The 13,005-nt window shown below is 45.8% G+C and overlaps 1 protein-coding gene across 5 annotated transcripts in view; it reads right to left on the bottom strand.

Annotated features, from left to right (window-relative positions):
- The window catches only part of Homer2 (homer scaffold protein 2), a 138,871-nt gene that overhangs the window by 90,351 nt on the left and 35,515 nt on the right, over positions 1 to 13,005 (bottom strand). For 2 of the 5 annotated variants that reach the window (XM_074061551.1, XM_020175587.2), the window contains exon 1: positions 7,489 to 7,648. The exons of 1 other annotated variant lie outside the window; for it this stretch is intronic. In XM_074061551.1, the coding sequence (XP_073917652.1) occupies positions 7,489 to 7,493 (5 nt within the window). In that variant the 5' untranslated portion in view covers positions 7,494 to 7,648. Of the gene's footprint in view, positions 1 to 6,965; positions 6,982 to 7,488; positions 7,649 to 8,512; positions 8,529 to 13,005 lie in introns of those variants that run through there. 2 more of the 5 variants (XM_074061553.1, XM_074061554.1) reach the window with 2 other exon arrangements.

The raw sequence follows: 13,005 nt of genomic DNA on the forward strand, positions 1-13,005 counted from the left end.
TTTACTGATTTTTTTTTAATCTGTCTTATAACCAACACAAGAAATATAATGAATGTCCTTCCTGTGTATACATCCCTGTTTTAATCCTCTCTCTGAGAGAATTTTCTTTGAAATGGGAGTGATATACACCAGACAACGGGGCCCCTGAAGCACAAGAGGACTTTCGAGGGTGGGGGAGTGGGGAATTCTGGGTGCTTTCTACTTGCAGAGAACCTGCTCATCCTGATCTTACAGCAGAATCACTCTGCCCTGATATTTCCACACAACGAGAAAGAACTTAAGCATCTGGGGCTCAGTCCACCAACCACCCTTAGCAACAACACTGCATCCTCCATGCTCTTACGGAGATTCACCAAGGAGAGGGAGCAGTGACTCACCCACAATTACACAGGCACCGCCAATTACCCAGCGTTAATTGTGATCTTGGTCTCTGCCATTTCTTTCCTTCAGTAACTCATTTAAAGCAAACAGTTGCCTTAAGGAACTGTCAAAATGCCTTTTTTAAAATACCCTTCCTTGTTCTAGAAAAGATTTATGCAGGTTCACAAAAATGTATTAAATTTAGCCAAATGACAAATTAGAAGTAGGTGTGGATTTAAATGATGATGTATTTTTATAGTTATTGGCACGGAAAGATGTCCACTCAAGATATTTTAAGTTGCAAAAACATTATGTTGAGAAACAAAAACCTAAGATGATTCCCTTTTGTGAAAATACACTTGCTCTGTGCAGCCATACATCTAGACACAGAGCCATATACCCAAGCGAAAAGTTTGCAAGGACAGACATCCGAACGCTAGCTGAGGCTGTCCCTAACACATGGGATGACGAGTCATTTTCACTTCCTCCTTCTTGCTATTATTTTAGTATGAACATGTAACATTTTTATAATTAGGAAAAAAAGGCAAAGATATTTCCGTTTTGCTTAAAAAAAAAAAAAGGCGGGGGGGAGGCAAACACAGGGTACGGCCATAAACTGAGTGAGAAGTAACAGTAATGAATGAGCTCTGACAAACTCCTCAAGGGCCACCATGCGTCTGACTCTGAGTTCCTCAGCAGGCATCACAGAAAAGAAACCTGGCAATTTACACACATCTCTGAGTCCATTAGGAAAAGCAAACCACCCGCTTTGCTCGGGGGTCTCCTTCAGGAGACTGTGTGCCGCTTCCAACAAGAACGGTTACGTTTCCCAAAACAAAAGTCTACTGAAAGGCATGGTCTGGCCACTGCTACCTTCCTGACCTCTTCACCTCTACTCTTCCTCTCACTTATTCTGCTCCAGCTATGCTAGCCTCCTTCCTGTTCTGTAACATGCCAGCATGTCCTCCCTCAGGGTCTTTGCACTTGCTGTTCTCAGGAAGCCTCTTCCCCCAGCTACCTGTGTGGTTCACTCTTGTTCTGTCAGGTCTTTAACATCTCCTCAGTGAGGTCCTCCAACTGGATCCTTTATCTATTCTACCTCAACCTCTTCTAGCCTACTTCTTTATCCTTAATAATCATCTAATAAGCTGTGTTTTACAAACAAACAAACAAAAACCACCCAAAGCACATACTCATTCACATCTATCCACTTAATTGTTCAATACATACATATTTCATGCCTACTCCCTTTCAAATTCTGGCTATTTCTCTAGTTAGACGCAGAGGGAGATACTTATCTAGTGAACGAGGGGCTCCTAATGCTAACAGCCCTTCAAAACCTTCCCACAGTGTACTGGGGCATCTTCCCTAAACTCCCCAAATAGATGGGCATCTTGATACCACCTCTTATCCCTCTAGATCGGAAAACTTTGTTTAAACTCACAGCATTTAAATAAATGTAAAGATGGTCCTTGTGTGTATGGCTCATCTTCCTTTTTGATACATAAATTCCACAGAGGTGGGGATGAACCTGCAGGTCTGCTCATGTCTGGATCCCCAATGGCACTGGCCAATACCTTCCTGATGAAGGGAACAAATGAGTCTTGGTGAAGTTTGAGAACCACAACTGGACCAGAAGACACGCTCACCTCAACACATCTGAAAGACTTTCTCTGTTTTAGTTAATGAAAAATCCAAAGAAAAGCCCTACAATTTGTAGAAATTGCATACCTTTGTGTGATTCGGGAGGAATGGAAAACTAAAGGAGCATCAGAGGAAAGAGAATCAGTATAGATTACCGAAAGGCAGCCGAGGTGTTAGATAACCAAGATTGTAAAATTCATACACTGCAAGGTAATCTTGGCTGAACAAAATAAGTAAGTGTAAAAGGAAGCCAAATGGTAATACAATAGATCTTATTTGTAAACACTGACAAAAATCAGCCAAGTCACAACAGCAGACAAGCTGGCTTTCTGTTGGCCTTGTACAGAACGATAAAAAGGTAATTTATATCCCCAATACTCCAGTGACAGCAGACAGCCCAAAAATTAACTCTCATCACCATAAAAGCTAAATTGCTTGCTTTAGCATTAAAAGAAAACTGCTTCTAAGCGATCTCTTTCCCTCTTGGCCCTAGTGACTCCCAATTAAGCAAACTATATAAAAGGTAATCCAAAAATTATCACAACTTCCAGGCTAGCATCCAAGTAAGGCTGCCCACCATATTCAAGCACTCACTCAATCAAAAAATATATATTGCAGACGCATAAGGTGCCAGATGCTGTGTTAGGTGCCGGGAGACAACTGTGGAAATGTCCTATCTTTGTGGGATGGTATTGGAGGAAGACAGCTTATAAATAAGTAAACAAAGCCCAGATGCTTACCCGTGTGCTGTGGCAAGCTAACTGCAGGATACAAAGGTGAGGCCACTTGAAAGAGATGCTGGAAAGAGTGTTTGAGATGATATGGTGAGCAGGTGGCCCCAATACTGAATCTGAAGAAGAGAAGAGGCATTTGCAGAGCCCGGGTGTAAGTATTCCAGGCAGAGCAAGAAAAGCAAAGGAGGCCAAGAAGTACTAAATGTGGTGAGGCACACTGGCAGAGTGACTGGGAGGCTGGAGATGAGACAGGAGCCACAGCCTCATCTGCAGAAGCGTATGTAAGGAGGAGAGTGACATGACCTGATTTGTGATTTTAGAACCCATCACTGTGGTTCCTGTGTGCCGAGTTGACTGGAGACAACCTGCTGGTGGGTGGGTTAGGAAATTTATCAGGAAGGAGGCAATAATGGGCAGGACTAGAAAAGGAACTGCGATTATAGGGAGAGGTAGACAAACTCCAGATGTATCCTGGAAGTAGATCCCACAGGATCAACTAACAGCCTGGGTGTGGGAGACAGGGAAGCGAAATCAAGGATACTCTTAGCAAATGAATAGCCAGTGGGGCCACTGGCTGGGATGAGGAAGACGGAGGGAAGGTGAGAGGAAGAGCAGGAGCTCCAGGTGTGGACAAGAGCTGGAAGCCCTGAGCAAAGTGTACTGGGAATAAAAACTCAAGGTCATCAGTATGTACAGTGTTTAAAGCCACTAGGAGGTGGGTGCGTTCGTATTTCTTAGGTAAAACATAGCTAAAAGCTTACACAGTACATAAAAAAGGGAACAAAGAATGCCCAAAGGGGCTCAACAGACTTACAAGTATTCTCAAAGCAGACAGTAATGTTTTAATGAACGATGTTCAAGAGAAGGCAGCTGTGGTGGTACCCAAACAATGCCAAAAGAACATGCAATGCGTGGTGAAGGATTAAAAAAAAAAAAGACAAGAGGACAAGAGCATGGAGACTGAGATTAAGAGAAACAAAAAGACTTCCAGACTAGCATGGACAGCACTAGTATGGAAGAAACAAAGGCAGGAGAAAAGGCTGAAGGCAAAGTGAGGAAAAAAAAGGGGGAAGCAAAGGCAACACAAGCAGTGCAGGGTTTGGCTTAGTAGATCCTTCAAAACTCAAAAAAAATAACATATGGGTCAGATGTTTGGTTAGAATGTATACACTGATTTCAGCTCCTGCTAAACAAAACTGTTTCCATATTTTAACTTGGTATTGTTTTCTTCAATTCAAGATAATGCCTTAAATTTCTTTTGGGAACTTGAATGAAATATTTCCTTTGATTAATGAAAACTACAATGATGTTTTACTTGCATACTGCCCAATGTCCAATTATTAGATCTCAAAATCCTGTCAAGTATTGATATGGCTGTAGTTTTCTTACAAGTTGGTAATTATAGCCATAAAAAGATAAAATAAATGGGGCTGGCAGAGTGGCTCAAGTGGCAGACCTCCTGCCTACCAAGCGTGAAGCTCTGAGTTCAAATTCCAGTTCCCCCCAATAAAGATAAAATAAATGATACACTTTTTTAAAAGGTATTTTGTAATCATATCATTTCAAATATGACATCAGAGGAAGTTTTAAACAGTACTTGTTTGGAGTTTTGATTTTTTTATAATTCAGAATAAATGACAATTTGTAAATTAAAAAAAATGCTGTAGGGAGTGGTGGGAATAGGTTAGGAATGGGATATCGTCACCTAGGAAGAAAGGGCTGACAAGGACCAGTCCCTAAGCAATCCCATCATCTGGAGTCAGACAGAGGAGCAGCCATAGCAAGACTGAAAAGGAACACTAGGAAGGTAAGCGGAAAGCCAGAGGACTATGGTGTCAGAGAAACTGAGATGAGGACTGGAGTGGCCATTTGTGAGGAATATGGCTGAGAGGAAGAGCAAGATGAGGGCAGAGATCTGGCAGTTTTGGTGCAGAGTGGGAGGCAGAAGCTAGACTATAGAGTGTGGAAGGCAAACAAAGGGTAGGACTTAAAGAAAGTGGATGGAGAGCGTGGGTGTGACTCTCTGAGGTGTCTTGAGAATGTGAACAGAGAGGTAGAGTGACAGCAGGGAACATATGTAGGATGGAGGGAAGGCTCCTTTATAAGAAGGAAGAGGCAAATGCTGGGCTGTCCAATATGGCAGCCACTAGCTACCCATAACTTTGAAATTAAAAACTCAGGTCCTCAGTCACACTAGGCACATCTCAAGTGCCCAAAAGCCTCATGTGGCTGATGGCTGCTTTACAGCACCATGCAGATAGAAACCATTTCTAGCACTGCAGAGAGTTCTATTGGACAGTGCTGAATTGAAGGATGCTCCAACAGTGATGGGAAAAAAACTCTGGAGAGAGGAAGGAAGGAAAGAAGTGGTCCTCTGAAAAGGTGAGGGGGTGGATGGATGCTATGCCAAGAGGACAGCAGGAGAGAAATGGCCATTCTGCAAATGGGTGGGAAGGAGAAGGTACAAGCTAGACTATAAGCACAGCAGGAAGATAAAGACATTCCCTTGGTCTGTGGTGGTTCTTCTGTCAATAAAAAGGAAGGCGGGGGGTGTGTAAGGAAAGGGGGGAGTGAGGTCTGAAAAAGGGAGCAGGAATGAAATAGCTGCCTAGGAAGAATGACAGCACAAACTCAGTGCAGATACCACATGCTTCATGTAGAACACTTCACAAAAGAGAAATGGGAAAGCATCCTTAAGTGGGGAGAGGTAAACTCAGATGACTGTTTTATTTCCTTAAGTCCTGGTCCTGCCTATGTGGTAGAGCCAGGACAAAACTGTACGACCACAGCAAAGTTTGCTACTGGCTACCCTTTCTTGGTTCTTCCCCCTCCATCCTACACTACTCTCCCGAAGGATGACACTGGTTCTATTTTTGGTTAAAATGGCTCCTCCACCTCCTCTGTCTAAAGTCCAGCCTTTAGCTCTGATTCATTTTAGAACCATGGTTTGCACATTCACATAAACTATTCAAGAAACTTATATTAAAATGGCAAGAGGTGAGTTACAAATCAGTCCTTACCTACAAGAAGTGGGAATATACATTTGTCGGGTGATATTAAAATTATATGAAAGACATGTTCTGTGTTAAAACAAAATCCCTAAGCTACTCCTCCTTGCTTTTCTACAAACAAAAATTATTTTCTGACATTTTCTTTAAGCTTTTATGAGTAAACATTTTCATTTCCACAGGACTATTTGATCTTAACCACAAGAGTTTCAATATTTGTTTTTGACTGCACAAGTACGCTGGATTGGTTTTGTGTTGGGGGGAGGGCAGAGAGACAAAGGGGAGGGGGGAGAGAGAGAGAGAGAGAGAGAGAGAGAGAGAGAGAGAGAGAGAGAGAGAGAGAGAAAGAGAGAATGTTAAAATTACCAGATCCCTTTTATCTTGCATCTAGAGACCTACGTTTGCCAACTCGGTCCCAAAGATTTTTAAGTATGAAAACTGAGAACCACAAGGGTTCCCACTGCTCAAAGATCAGCTCTTTCATCGTGTGCTGAGGGATCACTGGAAAGGTTACAGCAAAACTGCCTGGCAGCGAGGGTGCCTCTGGTAAAACCACCCATGGATGCAATATGCGTGAAATCTCTTGCCTGGGCACCAGGGTCCTGAACAAACTCCCCGATCCCTATCTGTCCCCATGTCCAGCTTATGTGGAGTACAGTCCTGATACTTCTCTTCCTCCTAGCCTGCCTCTGCTTCCTCCAAACACCACGGCGCCCATGGAGATGGCTTCTGGGACAAAATGAATTCAGAAAGTGACCTGCAGTAAGGCACAATAAAGCCTGGGTCAGGCCACTAGGACAATCTTGCCTCATTTCCACTGTACCCTTGCCTTCCCACGTGGCACCCATCCCAGACGAAATCCCCAAACCCGCATGGGTCCCGTGAAAGACTGGAGAACACTGGGCTCAAAAGCCGGGACACGGTCATTGTAGAACTCTGGTTCGATTACCCACCCCATGCCGCTGCCCATGCCATCCACCAAGTGTCCCCCTTCCCACTAACTGTAAACGCTCATCAGCTGTGCAACGTGGACCAAGTCACCAAACTATTTCGGGCCTCAGGTTCCTGAGAATGAGCACAGAGACCTGAAAATGGACGCACACCATCAGCATACAGCTACACAGGGCGAGCAGATGTAGTTACCGTGCCATTAGCACAGTGGCTCCCTGACTCACAGCGCCTACTGCTCGGAGAGGCGCCGGGGAGCAATCAATCCTACCTTTTAAATTACTTTATCTATTCAGGCGCATTAGTCACTTCTCCGAGTATCTCAACTTCCCTCCTGAGCGTGTACTCAGCTGTCTCTACGCCTGAAGCCTCGCTGGGCTCCTGACAGCCTTCCACCATCCTCGCCATCTCCAGCAGACCCGAAGCTCCCTATTCCTACGCGGGAGGGTTACTGTTATTTGTGTTTCCTTTCCAGGAAAACTTCGATTTCCATTTTGCCTGTAAGAAATTCAACCGTGGAGAACCACGAACTGCTCTGCTCACTCACAAACGCAGGCCAGGCGCGAGGGGTCGGCGGAATGGCCGAGCACGGCGGCCGGCCCGGGCATCGGTCCCACCAGGTGTCCCCGCGCCCCGGCCGGCCGGACGGGGAAGGGCCGCGGCTCCGGGCCAGGCTGTCCGCCGGGTGTCCGAGCGCCCGCGGAGGCTGCGGGCCGGGCTCTCGGAGCCGGCTGCGCGCTCGCTCCCGGCTCCCGCCGCCCATGCGGGGAGCGCGCGGGCGCAGGCTCACTCACCCCATGTCCGGCGCTGCTCCGGCGGCCGCTCCGACGGGGCCCCTCGCGCTCGCTGTCCGCCCGCTCGGCTGCCGCTCCCTGCGCGGCACATGCGGCGGCCCGAGTGCGCCCGGCTCAGCCCCGGCGCCGCTCCATTCCGCGGGGTTGCGCGGCTACTGCCGCCGCCGCCAGGCGCGGGCGGGCGGGGGCTGGGCGCCGGGGGCTGGGCGGCCGCGCTCGGGCGGTGCCCGCCCCGCCCCGCTCCGCTCCTTACGTAACCTCGTGGCCCCCGGCCGCGGCCAGCGTCCCCGCACCGCCGCGCGCTCGCCGCTGGCTTCCTCGCAGCCCCCCGTCTCTCTGCTGACCTGGCCTGGGCCCCCGCCCGTGTCCACCTGCGGGCATCCCGCCTGCCCGGCTTGAAGTCCCACTCGCAGCTGGTGGTAACTCGAGGCTACCTTTGGTGTGCAGATGGGGAACCGAGACCCGAGGAGGGGAAGTGATTTGCCCAAGGTCACATACTGGGATTAGAACTCAGGTCTCCAGAATCTGAGATGGGCACAGCCATGCCCTTCCCTAAAGTCCACCTTCACTTTCCTAGCCATTGCCAGCCTGGGCGGCCGTAGGGTACCCACCATATGACATTCAGGAAGCATGGCAAGGGAGCGTCCTCTAGGTCGAAACAGATGCTCTGGGCTCTTCCCTGGGTAAAGATGGGATGGGGGCCACTGCACACGTTGGGTTCCTGCTTTAAGAAGGCTTCGTCAGGCTTGGATTTATTCTCAGAGGAAGGGAAATTGGAGAGGCAAAGTAGAACTGAAGAAAAGTGGTCTCTTAATCCCCTCTCCACAGACCAAGTCTTGATTCCCTACCAAAGGCTGGCACTGGCCTGACTTCACCCCTTCTGGCCCTATAGGGCCATCGTCTTTGAGACCCACCTAAGCCTGGCATCTCAGGACAGCAAAAGAAAGTCAAGGGACACGTAGATGGAGCAGCACTATCACCCTAACCCTGCCCTCTCTTGGGACCACAAATGTCACTTGCTAACCTCCAGGGTCTTCTCACCGGACCACAAACCCTCTTCCAATCCTTGTGTCACACGGTGGTCAGTAATTCCTCAAATGCAAATCTGATCGTGTCACTCTGCTGTGGCTTTCCTCTTGATGCCCTTAGGATGAAAACAGAGATCACTGAATGTGTGGACAAGGCTGGCCCAGCCCAATCTGCAATCCTCTCCCTCTAGGAAGACTTTCTCCTCTCTTATCCCTGTCACTCCCACTCCCTTGCCTAGTTAATTCCTACTCATTCTTTAGATCTCAGTTCAACTGTCACTTCCTTCATAAGCTTTACCTAATCACAAGGAAGAGACTGTGAGCACCTTCATTTTCTTCATTGAACATATTGTTAGAAAATACTTGTTTAATACGTCTCCCAGATGCATCTGCAAATTTAGGAAGCCATGTCTTTTTGCTCATTATACCACCCCACTACCTAGAACTGGGCCTGAGAACCTTGCATAAATAAATAGTTGTTGAGTGAATGAATAAGCAAATAGGCCAGGTCATACATACACAAAATTGGAGGGGATGGGAAAGAACAGGTGAGTCTGCACTTAGCCTTTGAGGAAGCTTCTCTCTCATGAGTTGGATTATAAAGATCAGGGCTGAGCCAGGCACTTGAGGGAAAGCTGTTCCTGGCAGGGTCAAGGAGAGAAATCAGCAAAAGAAGATTGGACAGCAGAAGCCAGCTCAGGTGGAGTAGGGCACCAGAAGACAAGAGTCTGTGCTGAGGGGTGAGTACTGCTCCAAGACCTGAATGGGAGTTTCCCTTTGCTCCACTAATGGAAAGGGCACAACTGCATCGGTCTGGTAAGATGCAAAGAGACTAAACAAGGTGGGGTGGTGAATCACTGTGGCTGCTTCAGCATAGTCAGCTGGATAGTGAAGCAGGATAATCTTGGAGGTGTGAGTCCACATGAGGTTCAATGCTCTGTGATTAAAGTGCTGTCACTCTGGGACAAAGGCCAAACCCTGGAATGAGGAGAGGAAGGGTAGATAAGACAAGATTTGGAAGTGGATGCCTGTTTCCTTTCCTGTAGGTTCTGGCTGCCACCTGTGTGGAGAATGACTTCCTCTCCTCTTCTCTAACCTCCTAGCAGAAGGCCAGATTGGGTCATGTGTCTCCAGCACTCTCCTAGGTGGCTGTAGCATTCAGTCTCATCCTCCAGAGTGGTCTTTACTAACACTGTTTCATCATCTTGAAATCTTTCCAAGAGAGGGGCCACTTAATTTCCCTACCAGGGACCCTCCATGGAAGCCAATATAGCCACCCTTTTCTTTAGAAAATCTCCCATCTCCTTGGTCTCCGTGGCCCCAGAGACCAAGGGCAATGACCAGTGAAATGTACTCTTTCAAGAAGCCTGAAGTAAAGAGGAGAGAGATTCTGTGCTGGCGGGGGGTGGGGGGGTAGGGGGGGTGGGGGGGTGGGTTGAGGCAAGGCCAAGGAAAGTCTCTGCTAAGAAATTTGAGCATCCTCTTAGGCTGAGTAAAAGGAGCCAGTGAAGGGGAACAGAGCTGAAGATGTGAGAAAGAGGGGTAGTCCTGGAGAAATCAGGAGAGGGTGAGATTGAGGCCCAGCATGAAGAGTTAGCCTGGGAAGGGGGAAGAGGAGCAGTCCTAGGGAAGGCGGGAGAGGCTGAGGGAATGCTTGCCTGTTGGAGCAGGGAATCCACTGAGCATGCATGAGAGGGAGGAGTTAGGGTAGAAGTCAAATCTGAAACAATGGTTTAGAGAATATACAAACTGGTGTTAGATAGATGCATAATTGAAAATAAGCAGGACAAGTGATGCCCTAGAAGTCCAGGAGGCCAGACCTTGACCAACACAAGCTAGGGACTCTGAATGTCTGCCATTCCCTGTGGGCAGCAAAGGCTTCCAGAACATTCTGCATTCTAACCGGGCCAGATCAGATAACCTTGGGTAACTTGCCAGAGAACTACATCCAAGCTGGGAAAATTAAAAAAAAAAAAAAAAAAAAAAAAACAACAAGGAGCCCTTCCTCTTCTTTTATTGTCCCCAGTCTCCACAGCACACCCTGGGCAGAGAAGCACTGTGTGCCCTCCATGCCTAATAGGCAACATTCCACTTCTCTGGCTAATTGCCTTTCAAAAGCTAGTTTCTGGGGGAATGGCTGATCCTATGTCTGAGGCAGGGAAATACAAGTTGAGCCTGGAGCATCTTATAATTCCAGAAAGTAAGGAAGTACTCAAAGGGACACACTGAAAGCTCCCAATGATCAAAACTGGAACAATTTGAGCAAAAAAAAAAAAAAACCCAAAAAAGCAGTATTGTATAGGATTATAACACAAAATATAAAATAAATACATATGAGTTATTAGTAATATAAATTATCAAGTAAGTGAATAAGTGGAGAAGAGACAACTCTTTCTTATGACAGAATATCAAATAATACGTGGTTTAAACCACCACCATCGATCACTCCACCCCGTCCCCACTTAAAGATAGGTGGGTCTTAGGGTCAGTGATTTGGTCCTAACGAACAATTATGAAATAGGGAAAACAGTAGACAAACCTGGCAGATACTACCTTAACCAAGTGATCAAGATTAGCATCACCGGTGATGTGTTGACATGTACTTCTCCTAGTAGAATATGATGAGAAAGGCGTTTTACCTGCATATTTTTTCCCCAAACCCATAACCCCAGACAAATTCAGAAACATTCTACAAAATACCTGGCCAGTAGTCCTCAAAGCTATCAAGGTGATCACAAACAAGAGAAGATCAAGGGACAGCCACAGACCAGAGAAAATTAAAGAACATGGCAGCTAAATGCAGTATGGCAGTCTGGGTTAGATTCTGGAACAGAAAGAAGAAAATGGATGAACTCTGATAGTCTGGAGTTGGTAATATTGATGGACTAGTGCTGGTTCCTTAGGACAAATATCCCACTGTAATAGGAGATGTTAGCAATAGGGGAAACTAGGAACTCTATACTATCTTTGTAACTCTTCTCTAAATCTAAAATTAGCTCAAAATAAAATATTTATTTAAAAAGAAATAGCCTTAGAAATCTCCTGTATTTCAAATCCTTGAAGTATATAATCACCAGCAATATCAGAATGATGAGCGTGTAGAAAACAGACTAAGTAATTTGTCAGGCAAGACCTGAGAATTTTAAAATGTTTGCATGATTCCAAAAGCAAGCCACTGAAATAAATGTTTTTCAATTTTTTTCTTTGTTTTCAGCATGCTCTTGGTTGTTTTTTATTCAATTTTTTAACTGCAACCCAGGAAGAACTGTATTTTATACTACAGTACACACTTCAGCGCTCTAGCTGTAGTTTATCTGTATATAATGGAAACAAAAGTTACACAAAATAATTCTTATCCTCTCACCTGCAGTGTACTCAGGCATTTTCCATTCTGTTCTATTTTTAAAATCAGTACTGCTTACACCTACTAAATTGATTTCAAAACCTATAAGCTATATATTTTTTATTTCAACAGCAAAATTAAACTTACTGTGTGTATACCTAATGTTATTAGTGAGTTCAGGTTTCTGATGCTGCTGACACACAGACTTCAAATATTTTTTTCTTCTGACTATGAAAGTTCAGTTCTCTCAGCTGCATATGAAACAAATATCTCATTAAAACCATTAATTAATGAATAACTATTATTATGTAGCTATTAGATTATATTTGTGAAGACAGAAAAATATTTATGCTTCTAACAAATACGGATCACCTACTGTGTATCTGGCACCATGCTGGGTATTAGGGATAAAGTCTTTCTGTCTTAGAACTGTTAGACTGCATGAACGATAATAACCAAAGCATCACAAATATAAGTGGTAGCCTGTGGGAATAAAGGGATCTAACTTAGGTTGACAAGAGTGTTCGGGAAAGGCCTCTTTGAAGAGGTGTTTAAGAAGAGGTCTGAAGACTAAGAAGTCAGGAAGGGCAGGGGCAGGAGGTCCCAGGCAGAGGAAACTGCAAAGGCCCCGGGGTGGCAGAGAACTGGGCAGTTTTGAAGAAGGAAGGTCAGTGTGTTTTCAGTGCAGTAAGCTTAGCAAAGCATGAGATGAGGTGGGAGACACATGCAGGGTGCTGAGGCCGTGTTAAGGATCTGAGGTTATCCACTGATGGACTGAGGAGTGCCAAGATCTGGTATATTTTTAGAAGTCCACTCTGGCTCTGGGGAGAAGGGATAAGAAGGGGACAAGAGGAAAAGCATGGAGGCTAAGTAAGAGGCCCTGGAATAAGTCCAGACCAAAAGTAAATAAATAAGTGTAGAGACGGATTACAGATTAGAAGTCAACAGGAGTTAGTGATGGACTAGATATGTGATAGGCTGTCACACTTACAAAATAATCTTAGTTATAGTTGTGCCATGAGTACAATGATGTAGAAACTGTTAGCACATATGTACAAGGCCTACACACAGATGGCATGAGGAATACAGGCTAAAAGGATAAGCACTGGACTCAGACAGACCTGAGTCCTGCCTCTGCCATTGACT

The sequence above is a fragment of the Castor canadensis genome, chromosome 19 (genome assembly GCF_047511655.1).
Source record: "Castor canadensis chromosome 19, mCasCan1.hap1v2, whole genome shotgun sequence".
In the NCBI taxonomy this organism is placed as follows: domain Eukaryota; kingdom Metazoa; phylum Chordata; class Mammalia; order Rodentia; family Castoridae; genus Castor; species Castor canadensis.